Source organism: Urocampus carinirostris, chromosome 13, assembly GCF_059441175.1.
Source record: "Urocampus carinirostris isolate Australia breed hairy pipefish chromosome 13, RoL_Ucar_1.0, whole genome shotgun sequence".
In the NCBI taxonomy this organism is placed as follows: domain Eukaryota; kingdom Metazoa; phylum Chordata; class Actinopteri; order Syngnathiformes; family Syngnathidae; genus Urocampus; species Urocampus carinirostris.
Genome location: NC_142361.1, coordinates 40534818 through 40550726, shown reverse-complemented (window position 1 = coordinate 40550726; position 15909 = coordinate 40534818). Strand labels below are relative to the sequence as shown.

At 39.4% G+C, this 15909-nt stretch overlaps 2 protein-coding genes across 2 annotated transcripts in view; one reads left to right on the top strand and one right to left on the bottom strand.

The window, feature by feature from the left end:
• heatr5b (HEAT repeat containing 5B) overlaps positions 1–460 on the bottom strand; it is a 41516-nt gene extending 41056 nt beyond the window's left edge. The window contains exons 1-2 of the mRNA XM_088351038.1: positions 297–460; positions 21–232 (exon numbers count right to left, since the gene is read on the bottom strand). Of these exons, the coding sequence (XP_088207164.1) occupies positions 21–232; positions 297–422 (338 nt within the window). The 5' untranslated portion in view covers positions 423–460. The remainder of the gene's footprint in view (positions 1–20; positions 233–296) is intronic.
• Positions 461–2479: 2019 nt separating this feature from the next.
• On the top strand, positions 2480–9398 carry gpatch11 (G patch domain containing 11). Its single transcript, XM_088351880.1, has 8 exons — positions 2480–2636; positions 3265–3491; positions 3584–3625; positions 4907–5027; positions 5092–5182; positions 6942–7043; positions 9168–9249; positions 9327–9398. Exons 1-8 carry the CDS (start codon positions 2587–2589, stop codon positions 9380–9382), a joined length of 771 nt encoding a protein of 256 aa, XP_088208006.1. The 5' UTR covers positions 2480–2586; the 3' UTR covers positions 9383–9398.
• The last annotated feature ends 6511 nt before the right edge of the window (positions 9399–15909 follow it).

Genomic DNA, 15909 nt, shown 5'->3' with positions numbered 1-15909 from the left:
AACGCACAAATGTGTCTTACAGTTTTGTCGGCAGGTATCCAGGTGTGTCATCCTTGCTTTTGATGATATCGTTGCATTTATCCAGAGTCTGAAAAACCGTAAACGTGTCGCCGATGCTGTAGAGCGTAGCCAGATTTTTGGCAAGCAGTTTTCTGGTTGGTGGACCAGGAGCGCTGCTGATCAGTCCCGTCAGTTGTTCCACCAGCTTCTTCTGCTTCTCCTTCACATCCACCTGACAAATAAGCCTTGAGTAAGGAAATCCATCATCTGATGTATACAAAAATAAAGGGACAAACCTTATGTGCAGCTACGAGAACCTTATCCAAGAACCGCAGCCATTCGAAGATGAAGACTGGCCTCTTGGCCTCTGTGATTTGGGCTAAAGCGTCCTCGTTGAGCAGGAGACTGTGAGCCAGCTCCATGGCGATGATTTTCACCGATGCCCTTGCAACTTTTGAATCTAGAGATGTGATAATAAGCAAGCCACAATGGTTGCCAAATATTGAAGCGCAGCATTAGAATAGAATATTCGAATCACTAGGGGTGGGACGATATGAGTTGATCAGCTTTCGGTCGTATCACGATACTAAGGTGCCGATTCGATTTATATCACGATTCTCGATAATTGTGATTCTTCAAGTAATGCGGTTCAATTTAATTGATGATTGTGATTTAATTATCTTTCCTTAGAAACAAGCAACTAACCTTAACCCTCCATACACTTCTGGGACAATAAACCATGAATGATGTTGAAACAATGCACATCAGTCTCTGTCAGTCAGTCCGGAAGTTGACTTTTTTGGTGAATGTGAACACAATATGACGCCACAATATGTCATCAACTGAACCGTCAACGTAACACAAATGTGATCCTTTAATGGTCCTCTTTACAGTTAACGCTGTAAGATGAGAAAATAAAATAGAACCTGTAAAAGTAAAAAATAGCACGAGCGTAAGTTATCAAATCAAAATCAAGACCCTTCAAAGTCAACATATATATTTTTTTCAAAACTGCTCTCAAGGTTTCTTCATTTTCCTCATGTTGAGGGTTTTGAGTTTTTCCTTGCCCTCATGTTGGTTCCAGATCAGGGGATGATGTAATAATAGTCTGAAAAATAGTCTGTGTAATAACCTGTGCAGCCCTTTGAGACTCTTTGTGATTAAGGGCGTCACAAATAAAAATGACTTGACTTGAACTCTGTGCTACGGGTAAACATTGATGTCCAAACGATTTATAAGAATTGACACGGGACTATAGAATAAAATACCTGTAAATAAAATATAAAGATCGGAAAAGAAAATATTTTCAAGACAGCGTTTTAGACTGACCTACATTATAAGTGCATGACAAAAACAGCCCCATGACATAAGCAGCAGCATTATTCGTGTATATGCACAAATAAATACAATTTAAATATATATATACATAATAAATACAAATGTTCACAGTGCTTGTTTAGGGCGATGATGGTTTTGAAATAGAAACAGTCTCTTCTGGGCGACACTCATGAGTTTAATAGAAATTGTGGATAAGTAGAGATCTTTCGAAACGATAATGTAAATTGTAAATCGTCGTTTCTTACCGTAATGTATTTCTGATTCTAATGTTCCTCTTGTGTGTTGACAGCTTCCTCCTCCAGCTGTTAGCAACCCAAAAGCTAGCTAGCTAGCTTGCTAGCACTTACGTTCGAAAGCGACGATTATCAATAAACGGAATTAAAAAAGAATATCCTATTTATGGTGTGTCTTAAATCACTTGCTTGTTTCACACGGCGACTTCATTCATCCCGAGACTGGGACAAGCACGTTATTAATCCATGTTATTATATCCGCCCGAGAATTAAGACAAAATTAATGGTGTTACAGTGACATTTGTCCGACAAAACACAAAAATGAAAGGCAGGCTAATCTTTTCCCCCAAAATATGCAGTCATTTGAAAGTATTTCTAATGACTTCGTTTTCTATTACATTATTTAAAGCTTTTGAAATCAACAATACGCTACTCCCGAAAATTTATCAAACGTATATAAACATGTATGTTGTTTCTAGTCGGACTTCAGACGAAAGCACAATCAGAACGACATTTTCACATTAAGAATAAAAACAAACGAAAATGAATAATTTGAAAGTTTTTTTTTTAATTGTAATTGCATTTTATTATGTAATGTAAGGTGTGTACTATCACTAAGAGATTTCTCTCTGACATCTAATATGCTTGTTGTTGTTTTTTGAATAAACATGTCAAGTGTTCGTTGTTTCTAGTCGGACTTCAAACAATAGCAAAAACATTTTCACATTATGATTAAAAAACAAATCACATCAAGTAATTTTAAATTGTCTTTTAAAACATTTATTTACATTTTAATATATAGTTTAAGGGTTTTAATATCACTTAGACACTTCTTTACGGCATCTAACATTTTTTAAAATCAACATGTGAAGTGATCGTTGTTTCTAGTCGGATTTAATTGTTGACGAACAAAACATTAGCGAAGCCGGCTCCAACATTCCCACATTTTCCATCTCTATATTAAAAGCAAACATCGTTGGTTTACGTTTTCATTTGTATGTTTTAAACTTAAATCATGTCCGATGAAGAAGATGATTATATGTCCGATGCATTCCTCGGTCAAATGTAAGTGTGGCATTTGGCGCTAATTGGGTCTAGACGTGTAAAAACAATGCACTCTTTTCATGCATTTAAATTGTTTTATTGTGTGTAGATATTGTCTCAAGTTGAATAGTGTAAGAATGCATAAAATAGTGTACTTAATGAGACAACGAAATGCTTGTTATGACTTGTGCATCTTACCGTACCTCATTTTTTGGGGTCGTTTTTATGACTTATTACAATATAAATTAAAGGTTTACAAAGTGAATGTTGCAATGTGAACATTTCGTAAATGCAACTCATTAAAAAGGAAACAATTGCTAAAAGGGAGATAGGGATATATGCAAAAACGTATTGTCGTTGATAACGAAGTGAACAATGTTTTGGATGTCAAAAGAAAACATGTAATAAAATGTAGTGTCATAAGAGTAGTGCTTGTATAATAATTATAATTTATAAGTGCATCAGAAAACAGTTCAATGTAAATTGACATGAGCAGGATTATATTTCCAATATCAATATTTGTTAATCTTTTGTGCTTGTTTAGGGTTGTGATGACCCCAGGAAGGAAATAAGCTACACATCATGCAAAAGTGAATATTCTCCCCTCATTTAATGTCCTTCTTTCCACGATTTATTTTCCTTGTATCAGACAAGATGTCAAACCAGGCGTTGCCATGGTGAGGCGAGTGAAAGAAGCCATCAAACGGGAAGAAAAGCACAAAGATATCAACATTAAAAACCGTCAAAAATCCCTCAAGGAGCAAGAAAAGGAAAGCCGCGAAACAGCTCTGCAGAGCTCCATCGGCGACAGCAATAAAGGATTCGCACTTTTGCAGAAAATGGGATACAAAGCTGGGCAAGGCCTGGGAAAAGAAGGCAAGTTTTCTCGCTTTCACCTCATTCAATTGGATCTGCCGCAATATTTTGTGCATGTTTGATGCTAATACAGGTTTTCTCGCCTTATTTAGGGGCGGGAAGAGTCGATCCAATTCCGTTGAATATCAAAACAGGTAAGACGGCTGATTTCCTTACTTGTAAACAAAATATACTGCACTTATTATACAGTGCCGTGAAAAAGTGTTTTAGTGTTTTTGTTGGGTTGTTATTTTTTTTGCATGTTAATCACTCACAAAATTTCAAATCATCAAACCAATTTTAAAATCACACCGAGAACCCCAAAGGATTCAGTTTTGAAATGTGATTATATTTATCAGGGCACCCCAAAACTCTAGGCCTATCTGGCCCTATGTGAATAAGTAATTGCCCCCCCAGAGACCCCCTTTGTTCAATCACAAAGTGCTGCTATTCATTTGCCCCTTAATCACAAAGAGGCTCAAAGGGCTTCACAGACCACAGGTAATTGCAAACCACAGACTTTTATGACACCATCCCCTCATCTAAAACCTACATGTGGGCAAGGAAAAACTCAAAAACCTACAGTTGAAGCCCTGTTTATTTTCGACGCCCTTAATCACAAAGAGTCTCAAAGGGCTGCACAGACCACAGATGATTGCAAACGACAGACTATTATGACACCATCCCCTGATCTAAAACCTACATGTGGGCAAGGAAAAACTCAAAAACCTCAAGTCAAGCCCTGTTTATTTGTGACACCCTTAATCACAAAGAGTCTCAAAGAGCTGCACAGACCACAGATGATTGCAAACCACAGACTTTTATGACGGGATCCCCTGATCTAAAACCTACATGAGGGCAAGGAAAAACTCAAAAACATGGCAAGTCATGTTTATTTGCGACACACTTCATCACAAGGAGTCTCAAAGGGCTGCACAGACCACAGACTATTGCAAACCACAGACTATTATGACAGCATCCCCTGATCTAAAACCTACATGAGGGCAAGGAAAACTCAAAAACCTCAAGTCAAGTCCTGTTTATGTTTACGAGGTCTCAAAGGGCTGCACAGACCACAGACTTTTATGACAGCATCCCCTGATCTAAAACCTACATGAGGGCAAGGTTCTTGTTAAAAAAAAAAAAAAAAAATCAAATAATTGATGCTTAATATATTACAGATTTTAGTAATGGATGCAATACTACTGTTTTTATTTATATACCATATATTTTAACTCATTTTTCCACGATTATTATTCCTTTCTTAGTATTATTTAAATGTTACTAAAATTGTAACCTATTTTCTTCTAAGGCTCAATGATCCGAAAACTTTGCGAGCGATAAATATGCGAGGGCAAATAAACAGAAATCGGGAACAGGTACGTTTTCACAGCCCTTCGAATGTTCTCTGTTTTTTCTGTTCCGAATGGAACCAGACCGAGGCGGCGTCGGGATGCAAGAAGCCAAGAAGAGAAAAGCCCAGGAAGAACTGGAGAACTATCGGAAGGAAGCGCAAGCCAAACGCCAAAACGAGACCCGATCTCTGCAGGATTTTAGGTGAGCCGTTCGGAGAAGCCGAGAAGACGACGACCTTGTCCCGGCTCACGCTGTCCTTTTCAAGGTCGAGAGTAAGGTCGGAGAGAGAAGAGCGAAACGTGGAAGGGGATCTGAGGCGAAGCCGGCGGGCTTGCGAGCAGTTGGATTCGCAAAAGGTGGGAGAATCTTCCTCCAGGTTTCCGCGCACGCGGGGCCGTCTTCCCCCTCGGAAAACCGCATTTTCCCGGCCGTCCCCCGAAAATCCTTTTCCTGCCTAGAGAAGGCCCGTCGTATTCGGACTACGACTAAGAAGGAGAGTACGAAAGAAGACAAAGGAAATAAGAAAAAGACAGAACGAAAGAGAGGGGAAAAAAGAAAAAAATGCTCACAGGGAAAAAAAAAGACAGAGGAAGAAAGAGAAACGAGAGTGTGAGAAGAGGAAAAAGAGAAAAGGAGAGAAGAGAGAGTAACGGTGAAAGAAAAAGAATAACAAAGCGAATCAAAGAAGAGAGAAAGAGTGAAAGAGAAAAAAGAGAAATAGAATAAGAAAGCGAATCAAAGAAGAGACAAACAGTGAAAGAGGAAAAGGAGAGAAGAGAGACAGTAAGAGAGGAGAGAGAGAGTGAAGAAGAGAAAGAAAATAAAGACAAAATTATGAAAATAATTTGTTCATTATATTTAATGAATATGTGCACATTGACATTTTTACAGTAATGTTGTCTTATTTATAATCATCTTGCTGCTGCGTGCACATTTTTACTGTATGTGGAGTCTTCAACGTCAATTGATTTGACTTGAGTATTAGCCGAGAGGTCACTTTTATTGAGTATTACGTGTCCTGCGTTTTATCGTCGTCAATGTTTGATTCCTCTGGCCGCTAGAGGGCAGTGTTGGGTTTATATAGCGTGGTGAGTTGGTTCAGGGTTAAAACTGAATTCAACACCCAGAGCAGTGCAAGAGAAAAATCAGCTGCAGTTTGAAATATGTTAACTTGATGTTGACAAAGCCAGGCACAACTCACATAGCAACTGGTGCTAGGTGATTTTCTTTCTCTCCTTTTCTCATTTTTCTTTCTCTTCTACACTCTCTCTCTCCTCTCTTACTGTCTCTCTTCTCTCCTTTTCCTCTTTCACTGTTTGTCTCTTCTTTTATTCGCTTTCTTATTCTGTTTCTCTTTCTTTTTTCTCTTTCACTGTTTCTCTCTTCTTTTATTCGCTTTGTTATTCTATTTCTCTTTCTTTTTTCTTTCACTGTTACTCTTCTTTCTCTCCTTTTCTCTTTTTTCTTTCTCTTCTTCACTCTCTCTCTCTCATCTCTTACTGTCTCTCTTCTCTCTTCTTCCTCTTTCACTGTTTGTCTCTTCTTTTATTCGCTTTCTTATTCTATTTCTCTTTCTTTTTTCTTTCACTGTTACTCTTCTTTCCCTCCTTTTCTCTTTTTTCTTTCTCTTCTTCACTCTCTCTCTCATCTCTTACTGTCTCTCTTCTCTCCTTTTCCTCTTTCACTGTTTGTCTCTTCTTTTATTCGCTTTCTTATTCTATTTCTCTTTCTTTTTTCTCTTTCACTGTTTCTCTCTTCTTTTATTCGCTTTGTTATTCTATTTCTTTCTTTTTCTTTCACTGTTACGCTCTTCTTTCTCTCCTTTTCTCTTCTTCACTCTATGTCTCTCCTCTCTTACTGTTTTTCTTGCACGTCAAGGAGATACCCTCCGATCCATTATCCTATTGGATAACGACAGTAACGTTTTTTAACCACTAAGAGGCGCTAAATAACGCAAACTGTCGGTTTAATCAGATTATGATGCGCTTCTCTCGGAATAATGGCCACATTCCCTTTCCAATCGGATTATGGCCTGCATGGAAACAAAGCCATTATCTCCGAATCATCCCGACGTTAATTACCGAAAAGTCTGTTTTTTTTCTGTTTTGATTTCAGGGCATCGCAGTCCCCAGGGAAGAATGGTACTGGCCTAAAATGAGTGCGGAAGAGGACACGGAGGAAGAAGAAAAAGAAGATGATGACATTTCGGAGTTAACGGTGAGTTCTGCCACAGGGGCGTGACCGGGGGGGGCCAGAGTGGGCCGTGCCGACCCTAAGAAAACTGGATGCCGTGGTGGAAGCGGTTTAAAAAAATGAAACAAATGACAAAAAGAGAAGTAAAAAATAAACAAGGAGATGAGAGATACAAGAAGAAAAACATCATAAAGCGAGAAAAACAAAGTCAAAACTGGGGATAAGAAACAAAATATGAAGAAGAGGAAAAATGAGAGGAAAAAGCAATAATAAAGAAAAAGCTAGGGGAAAAATGAAACAAAACAAAAAAAATATAAAAGGAGAGAATAAAGAATAATAATAAAGCGGTGGTTAGCGCATGTGCGGCACTATTCTGAGGTCATGGGTTCAAATCCAGCTACCAACCCTTCTGTGCGGAGTTTGCATGTTCTGCCCGTGCTTGCGTGGGTTTCCTCTGGGCACTCCGGTTTCCTCCCACATTCCAAAGACATGCATTTCAGGTGGATTGGACGGTCCAAATTGTCCCTATGTGTGAATGAGCAAGTGAATTGTCTGTCCCTGTGTGCCCTCTGATTGGCTGGCAACCGGTTCAGGGTGTCCCCTGCCCACTGCCCGATGATTGCTGGGATGGGCTCCAGCACCCCCGCGACCCTACTGAGGATAAGCGGTTGCAGATAATGGACGCATGGATGGAAGAAAAGAAATAAAAAGCGAGGGGGAAAACTAAAAAGATAAGCATGAAAAATAAAAAAGAAAGAAAAGAAAATAAGAAAAAGCAGGAAAAAAAAACACTCCAAAGAGTGAAAATTCTGGGGGTAATTATAGCTGTGCCCCCTCGTCCGTAGCTCCTATGTGCCCAGAATATTCTGTAAATAAAATCTTGGAAGGGAACCGCTCATCGTTGCCCGGCCTTTATCTTGATAACAATCGAAGGTTTTTATTCTTGCCTTACAATCCCATGCATGCAGATGAGTGTCGCATGAGTACCTTAGCTGGAAAACGGGTCTCATAAAAGCAATTTTGATCACAATTTGAAAAACTGAACAAGAGTATTTTACACATTTTGAAGTGCTTTCCAAAAAAGTGGCCACTTGGAGACCACCAGTTTACAGCACTAAAGGTTTTGCAACTGCGTATTTGCTTTTGACCACTTCTTTCGACATTGTGTAAGAGTTGTAAATGTTTGACTTCTCTTTTCAAAGGTCAAATCAAAGATTGTGCATACTTGCAGTCATAACGGTGTGTCAAAATCATTAACAAGTGGCGTTACGCGCGTTTATTTTAGGGTCTAATTTGGATACACTCGGTACATCTGCTTATCGGTCTTTTCAGAATTGCATTGGCTAACATGTGTGTCACTTATCAAAAAAGGTCTGCATTTATCTTTTCAAGTCAATGCAAACCACCCAAAGCGCTTTACACAATCACTCACCGATAGCAGTGACAGCCATGCAAGGCAACGACCTGCTATCGGGGGCATCAGGGATTCAGTGTCTTGCCCAAGGACACTTGGACGTTTAACACGGAGGAACCGGGAATCGAACCTGCGACCTCCTCATCCCAGGACGAGCGCTTTACCTCCTGAGCTAATGCCGATTCAGTCACTACTAGCTGAAGATATTCACAACTACAGAAGGGAATGTCCGTTGAATCAATTCAGGTCTTTATAGGCTAATGCTGGCTGCAATTTTACAAGAGTGGTGTCAATCAAAAAATCAGAGGTTACAGCCAAATTGGAGAATCATTCTTAGGAGTTTGTTTACTTGTAAAAAGGGAATTCTGTGGCCAAAACGACGTTTTGCATCAAGGAACTTCTAACCGAGCAGACATGCTTTTAGGCGAATTTTTTTCATTTTCATCTGCGGGCATTGCGGTATGTTTTGGAGTTAACGGAACATTTTCAAAAGTCTAATTATAAACTCACTCAAGGAGATCCGTTTTTCAACGATCGCGTCATTCGGATCGGTATCGATGGATACCACCCGGTATTTACTTGGAGCAGATCGATACCAGAATTCCCAGTATCGATCACCCCCGAATCTATTGCGTACTATTTGGTATGCCGTGCTTGTTAAACGAATCAAAAAAAGAGAGAACTTGTTTATGAATTGCAGTTTTGATTTCCGTTCCTGACCAAATCTTTTGCAGCCCTCGGATCAACTCCAAATATTGACGTCCTATTTACGAGACGTCCATTTTTACTGCATCTGGTGCGGAACGGCCTACGACGGTAAGTCAGATCGATCGATTATAATAAGCTTGAGCATATTTATAACTTATAGTTATAATTTTTCCCATTATTTTTAGATGAAGAAGACCTGTCCGCAAACTGCGCAGGAGATACGGCGGCAGATCATGAATAAATGCATATAGAATGTGCTTGTTTTTAAGATTTTTTTAAAATATTTTATTTCCTGCATTTTGTTTTGTCACAATTGGGTCAAAAATGGGTGGAATGAAATAGGAATAAAACCATAATGGCAGGTTTCCTTGCACGGCTGACCCTGCTTTCGGTCAGTTGGTGTGTAAATGTCAGGACCGGAACGGAAACAGGACCCAATCGCGTGACGTTCTCACACAAGCCTTATATTTTACGGGAAATGGGGAGTCGTGCACGTTAGGAAGCAGTCTGGCGTGGAATGATAGGAAGATCGATACCAATTGCCCAAGTTGATAACGGACAGGATGGATATTGAAGCAGGATATCGCAATTAAACAGGACAGACTAGACGGGAACGAAAACTGGAGCGAATAATAAACAGGACAAAAATAGACAGGAACGAAACAGGAAACCGAAATTTAACAGGACAAAATAAACAGGAACAATACCGGACAGGAAAACAGGACCGAGTCAGAACCCACGTCTTGCGAAGCAGTGGTTCGTTGACGGACTGCAAAGGAAGAGTGAGAGCACTGAGCTTAAACAGATAGAAAGCCAATCTGTCAATGAGCCGAAGTTGTTGCCAATTGGGCGCCATGGCAACCGTGACAGTACAAGAGAAAAGTGTGAAGCACATTATTTTATACAGGCCTCATCAAATCCAATTTGACACTTTTATATGAATATTGCACGCAGTGTTCATAACAAAGCCCAAGGGTTTATGCACTGGACTGTATTGTTGCTAGAGAGTAAGCAGAAATGTATTTCTCTCGTTTTTGTTCTTCTATTTTGTAGTAAATACGTCTGGAAAATTCATTTTCTTAAATATGTTTTACATGGAACTCGATATATTGAAATGAAAAACGTTCAGGAATACAGTTTTAAGGCATTTCTTTTTGCGTATTTTGGTGATTATCATATATAAATATATACATACCTGCCAAGTACTACGGTTTTGCCGTAATGAGTACGGTTTTCTTTAAACCACTACGGTGATACGGTGCCATGACAGAAACTACGGGTTTCCACCGCAAGATGGAGACAAAGTACCATTTCAAACAACGGCTATATCAGCACTGCCAGTCCTGGCTGCTTATGCGCGAGGTTTATTTTTTAGCTCAATTGGAGCACCGCCATTGTTTAATTGGCAGCGGGGATAGAGGTCATGGAGTCTACCGGAGAAGTGCAGAAAGTTGTATAACATGGAGAACATTTGGATATTATTAATTTTGCTGAAGTGAATCAACCCATGAATGTTTATGGCTTTTCAGCGAATAAAAATCTTTCAGCCTCGCATGTTCAATTGACTCTGGTGTGCCTTGCTTCACTTTGAGAAGTGACTGATTCAATGGAGCAGTGACACTTAGAAATGTGCCAGTGAAATTGTTTGCATGATATATATAGATTTAGCCTTTAGTTTGTTTATTGCTTAAATATGTGCTGAAGTCAGTTAAGTGAAATTGGGAATTTCTAAGATGAGAAGTGACTGCCTCAATGGACATACACTTGTATGCAGTGCAGTGACACTTGGAAATGTGCCAGTGAAATTGTTTGCATGATATATATAGATTTAGCCTTTAGTTTGTTTATTGCTTAAATATGTGCTGAAGTCAGTTAAGTGAAATTGGGAATTTCTAAGATGAGAAGTGACTGCCTCAATGGACATACACTTGTATGCAGTGCAGTGACACTTGGAAATGTGCCAGTGAAATGTTTTCTTAGTTAGATAATTAGTTTAATTATTGTTTGCCAAATTTTGTTTTATCTTCAACTGCTTCCAATAGTTAAATTGCATGTAAAATTTAACTATTAGTCAGTGTTGGGCCTGGTTGTTATTTTATTTATATAAAAACTGATCAAAATCAATTATATAATTATTCACTCACAAATATATTGGAATATCTCAAATAACAAGTTTCCAAACTAACCTGAAAACCAACCCAAGAACCAACACTGAATAATATTACTTCAATGATAAAAAATTAAATGTTTTGTTTCTTATTGTATCAAATATTGAAAAGAAAAGAAAACTATGAGGGTTTTCTATGACTTTGTTATATTAAATACATTGTTGAGCTTTAAAGAACTTTCTTTTGATTATTTCCATCAGTACAGTTTAGGTAAATTGACTGTAAACATGAGGTTGTGATTGTGAAAAAAATGTAAAATTTGTTACTTCTTAGCTGCATTTTAAGCCCTGAAAATGCTAAAAATCCTTTGACTTCAGGGGGGCTTCACCCCCCTGAACCCCCCACCGGACATCGTCCAGGACCTGACCAGGGCCTGCGGCCCCTGGACCCTAGCTACTAGGCTTTTTCACTTTCAAAAGTTGGCAGGTATGTATATATAATTTCATATCTACTCAAAATAATACAAACAGAAGAAGGGAATAACGTTTTCCCCCTGAAACAATGACATTTCATAACGATTTTTAAAAATTATTTCAATACATATTTGAATTATTTTAAATGTACGTGTATTGACGTTCGAGGTAGTTGTTGCCGTGACCACTAGGGGGCACTGTTGTATCGCGCTGCACTCATGAGCTTTTGATGTGGAAATGGAGGAGCTTCCTCGTTTCTGCACTCTTGTCCTCACTTTCTTACAAATGGATTCCTAGTTTTTTTTTTTTTCCCTTGCTTTTTCTCTCTTTCGGCTTCGTTCTCGGGTTATTTCTCTTTCTATCTCTTTTTCTGTGTATTTTACTTTTCCTTCTTTCTCTTTATGTATCTATCTGTTTACTTCTTTCATTTTCCTCTGTCTTTCTTTCTCTACCCTTCTCTTTATTTCCCATTTTCTCTCTCTTTCTTTCTCCATATCTCTTTTGTCTCTCGCTCACTCTTTCTCTTTAATGATCTCTATTTCTCTAGTGACCTTTTCTCTCCCCCTCTCTCTTTATTTTTCTTTTTTGTTTCTCTCACTCATTCCTTCTCTCTCTCTTTCTCTATGGATCTCTATTTCTCTAGTGACCCTCTCTCTCTCTCTCTCTCTATGGATCTCTCTCTCTTTTTTTCTTTCTTTTTCTTTCTCTCTCTCTCCCTTTTTTGTTTCTCTCGCTCATTCATTCTCTCTCTCTCTTCCTTTTTGTTTCTTTCACTCATTCCTTCTCTCTATTTCTTTCTCTCTCTCTCTCTCTTCCTTTTTGTTTCTCTCATTCATTCCTTCTCTTTCTCTCTATGGATCTCTGTTTCTCTAGTGACCTCTCTCTCTCTCTCTCTATGGATCTCTTTTTTTCTTTATTTCTCTTTCTCTCTCTATTTCTTTCTTTCTCTCTCTCTCTCTCTCTTCCTTTTTGTTTCTCTCACTCATTCCTTCTCTATTTCTCTCTCTCTCTCTCTCTCTCTTCCTTTTTTGTTTCTCTCACTCATTCCTTCTCTCTCTCTTTCTCTCTATGAATCTCTATTTCTCCAGTGACCTTCTCTCTCTCTCTCTCTCTCTATGGATCTCTCTTTTTTTCTTTCTTTCTCTTTCTCTCTCTCTCTATGGATCTCTCTTTTTTTCTTTCTCTTTCTTTCTCTCTGTCTCTCTCTTTATGGATCTCTAATTCTCTAGTGTCTCTCTTTCTCTCTCTCTCTCGTCCTTCTCACCTATCGAAGATTGCAGCAACAGATATAATTGAAAGTCGGACCTCATTGGAAATATTGAACCACCCCCCCACCCCTAAACAAAAAGAAACACAGTCTAAATTCTGATCTGGAATACGCAATATTCCGAAAGATGGGAATAAAGGTCTGAACCTCCGGCAAAGAAAACCATCGGAGCCAAAAAGAAGACGTCTGGTGTCATTCCTTCCACCTTGCCGCTTACACCCGATTGCATCACTCGCTCCGACTCTTCGACTCGCCCGCCTCCCCACTGGATATAACGGGACCGAACATGGAGGGAAAGAAGATGTAAGATATTGCGGTTCTGACACTGAACCCGAAATGAAAAGGGCGTGGGGAACATACTCACGCGAGGATAGAACGATTGCATTTTGTTCCGACACTGAACAAAACATGAAAGGGAGACAAAAGTGGCATGCCAAAGGGACCGAGACACAAAAAAACAGCTGTAATTGAACAAAACACGAATGACATCGCGGTATATATCGGACGACTTACGAGATGTCACTGAACAAAACGTGAAAAAGCGGGGAACAGTCATGTGTGGATAGAAGCATCACATAAGGTTTAACCACTGACAAGCTCCAACATAAAAACAGCAAATCTTACTGAAGAAAACATGGAAGTTAGACACCACTGGATATGTCGTCCCACTTAACACCTGCAAGTTTTTAACTGATCTTTCTTCAAGTTTTGTTAAGTAAGCACCAGTTGCTAATCGAGATATCCCGTTTCTGCCTTTCATGTTAGTGTTCCGACATATCCTGAGTTCTTGTTTTCCACGTTTTGTTCTGTACGAGTCAGTGTCCCAACGTGTGATCTATCGTCTTGATTTGATTCTTTATTCAGTTAGAATAAGTATTCCAACATAATCTGCGTTGTTTTGTTCAGTTAGAATTTGTGTTCCTACAAACCAAGTGTCTTCTTTTTTCCATGTTTTGTTCATAAAGTCGAAATATCTTTTTACATTACGCAGCAGGGATTGGGGATTTATAGTTTACCCACGAGTAGGTATGTTCACTGCATCCTCCTCTTTCATGTTTTGTCAGTTAGTATTCCAACATACCATACATGCATTGTCTTCCCTTCATGGTTTTGTTCAGTTATAGCTCGTTATTATGCCGGAATATTTCACGCTCTAGTCGTCACGGCACTCTCGTGGCGCAGTCCTCGCGTAGGAACGTTTCCTGTGTCCTCTTTCTTTCATGTTTTGTTCCGTTAGAAGCGATTCTGTCGGAACCTTATGCAATTATTCTATGTTCCCCGCGTCCTCGTCGGTTCACGAAACTTCTGGCTTTTGCTCAAATTCATTTGAACTGTAGTGTTCCCTCTACTAATATCCCAAATACTATGCATGCATTGTCTTCCCTTCATGGTTTTGTTCAGTTACAGCTCGTTATTATGCCGGAATATTTCACACTCTAGTCGTCATGGCACTCTCGTTGCGCAGTCCCCACGTAGGAACGTTTCTCGTGTCCTCTTACATTCATGTTTCGTTCCGCTAGAAGGGATCCGGTCAGAACCTTATGCAATTATGGTATGTTCCCCGCGTCCTCGTCGGTTCACGAAAACTTCTGGCTTTTGCTCGAATTCATTTGAACTGTACTCGTCCGACCCTAGAACGAAATCATTTCGGAAATCTGATTTGTGTCTCTGTTTATCCGCTGACCCTTTAACGGGGAAACGCTCCCGCTTGTCCTTCATCACAAATGATCTCTGCGCTAACGAGTCTAAAAATATCCTCCTCATCCGGAGTGTCACGGCGCATATTGAGCTTCGGAAATTGTTAATGGGATGGCTAGCCGCGCTAGCGCGCATACTCCGACTGGATTTGCAGAGGTTATTTGTATTCCGCAGGCTGTCTATTCGACCGCCTCCTTTTTTAACGTGGTGCCGGTGGTTACCGTGGCAACAGCACATCACCGTTCCGATGAGGTCGAGGAACGTCGGCGTCAAAGGTTCCCTTCGAGCACTTGGGAACGGGGGACCAAAATTCCCTTTCTGTGCAGCCCTTTGAGACTCTTTGTGATTAAGGGCTATAAAAATAAAAATGACTTTGTCCCCCTGTCCATTAGACTGTTAAACGGCCAATCACACACATAGGAAGTCTACCCAGCTGCTAATCTGTCCATCTGTTTGTTTTTTTTGTCCTTGCACTAGTAGCAGTTCTCTTGTACCTAGCCACTCCTTTTGCACATCTGTTCTCCTCTGCACTATCGTACTCCATTGTTATTGTACAGTGACTTGTTTACCTGACTGCCCATTTTGCACATCTGTTCAGCTGCTCCTCTTGCACTCTTTGTACTACTGTACAATACTCATAGCTATCATTAATTACTCCATTGTTATTGTATAGTGACTTGTTTACCTAACTGCCCATTTTGCACACCTGTTCAGCTGCTCCTCTTGCACTCTTTGCACTACTGCACAGTACTCATAGCTATCATTATTTACTCCATTGTTATTGTTATTCAGATTCCGATTCAGATATACTTCATTGTCATTCTTGTACACGTGTATACAGAACGAAATGTCGATACATCCGACCCGCACAGTTTCCTTGAATGTACAGATATAAATAAAATGTTGTATTGAGTTGGAGTATTGAAGTACTAATAATATACTAAATAATTATAGCTATGTATAGTATTATACAGTAGTGCAAAGAGTGCAAGAAATTGTATAGTGAATTGTTTACCCGACTGCCCATTTTGCACATCTGTTCAGCTGCTCCTCTTGCACTCTTTGCACTACTGTACAGTACTCATAGCTAGAATTATTTACCTACCATTGCACATCCATATTTTGCGTGTCTCACTCTACAATTATTTTTATTTTTTTGCACTGTTGTACATAAAATCCCTTTTCAATACTACATATTTATGTATCAACATTTGGTTCTGTG

Excerpts from the sequence above, each read along its gene's own strand:
- gpatch11 (XM_088351880.1), top strand. The coding sequence starts at position 2,587 with ATGTCCGATGAAGAAGATGATTATATGTCCGATGCATTCCTCGGTCAA. Across the intron at positions 3,626-4,906 it reads TCCGTTGAATATCAAAACAG|ACCGAGGCGGCGTCGGGATG; the intron begins GTAAGACGGCTG and ends GAATGGAACCAG. Across the intron at positions 5,183-6,941 it reads AGCAGTTGGATTCGCAAAAG|GGCATCGCAGTCCCCAGGGA; the intron begins GTGGGAGAATCT and ends TTTTGATTTCAG.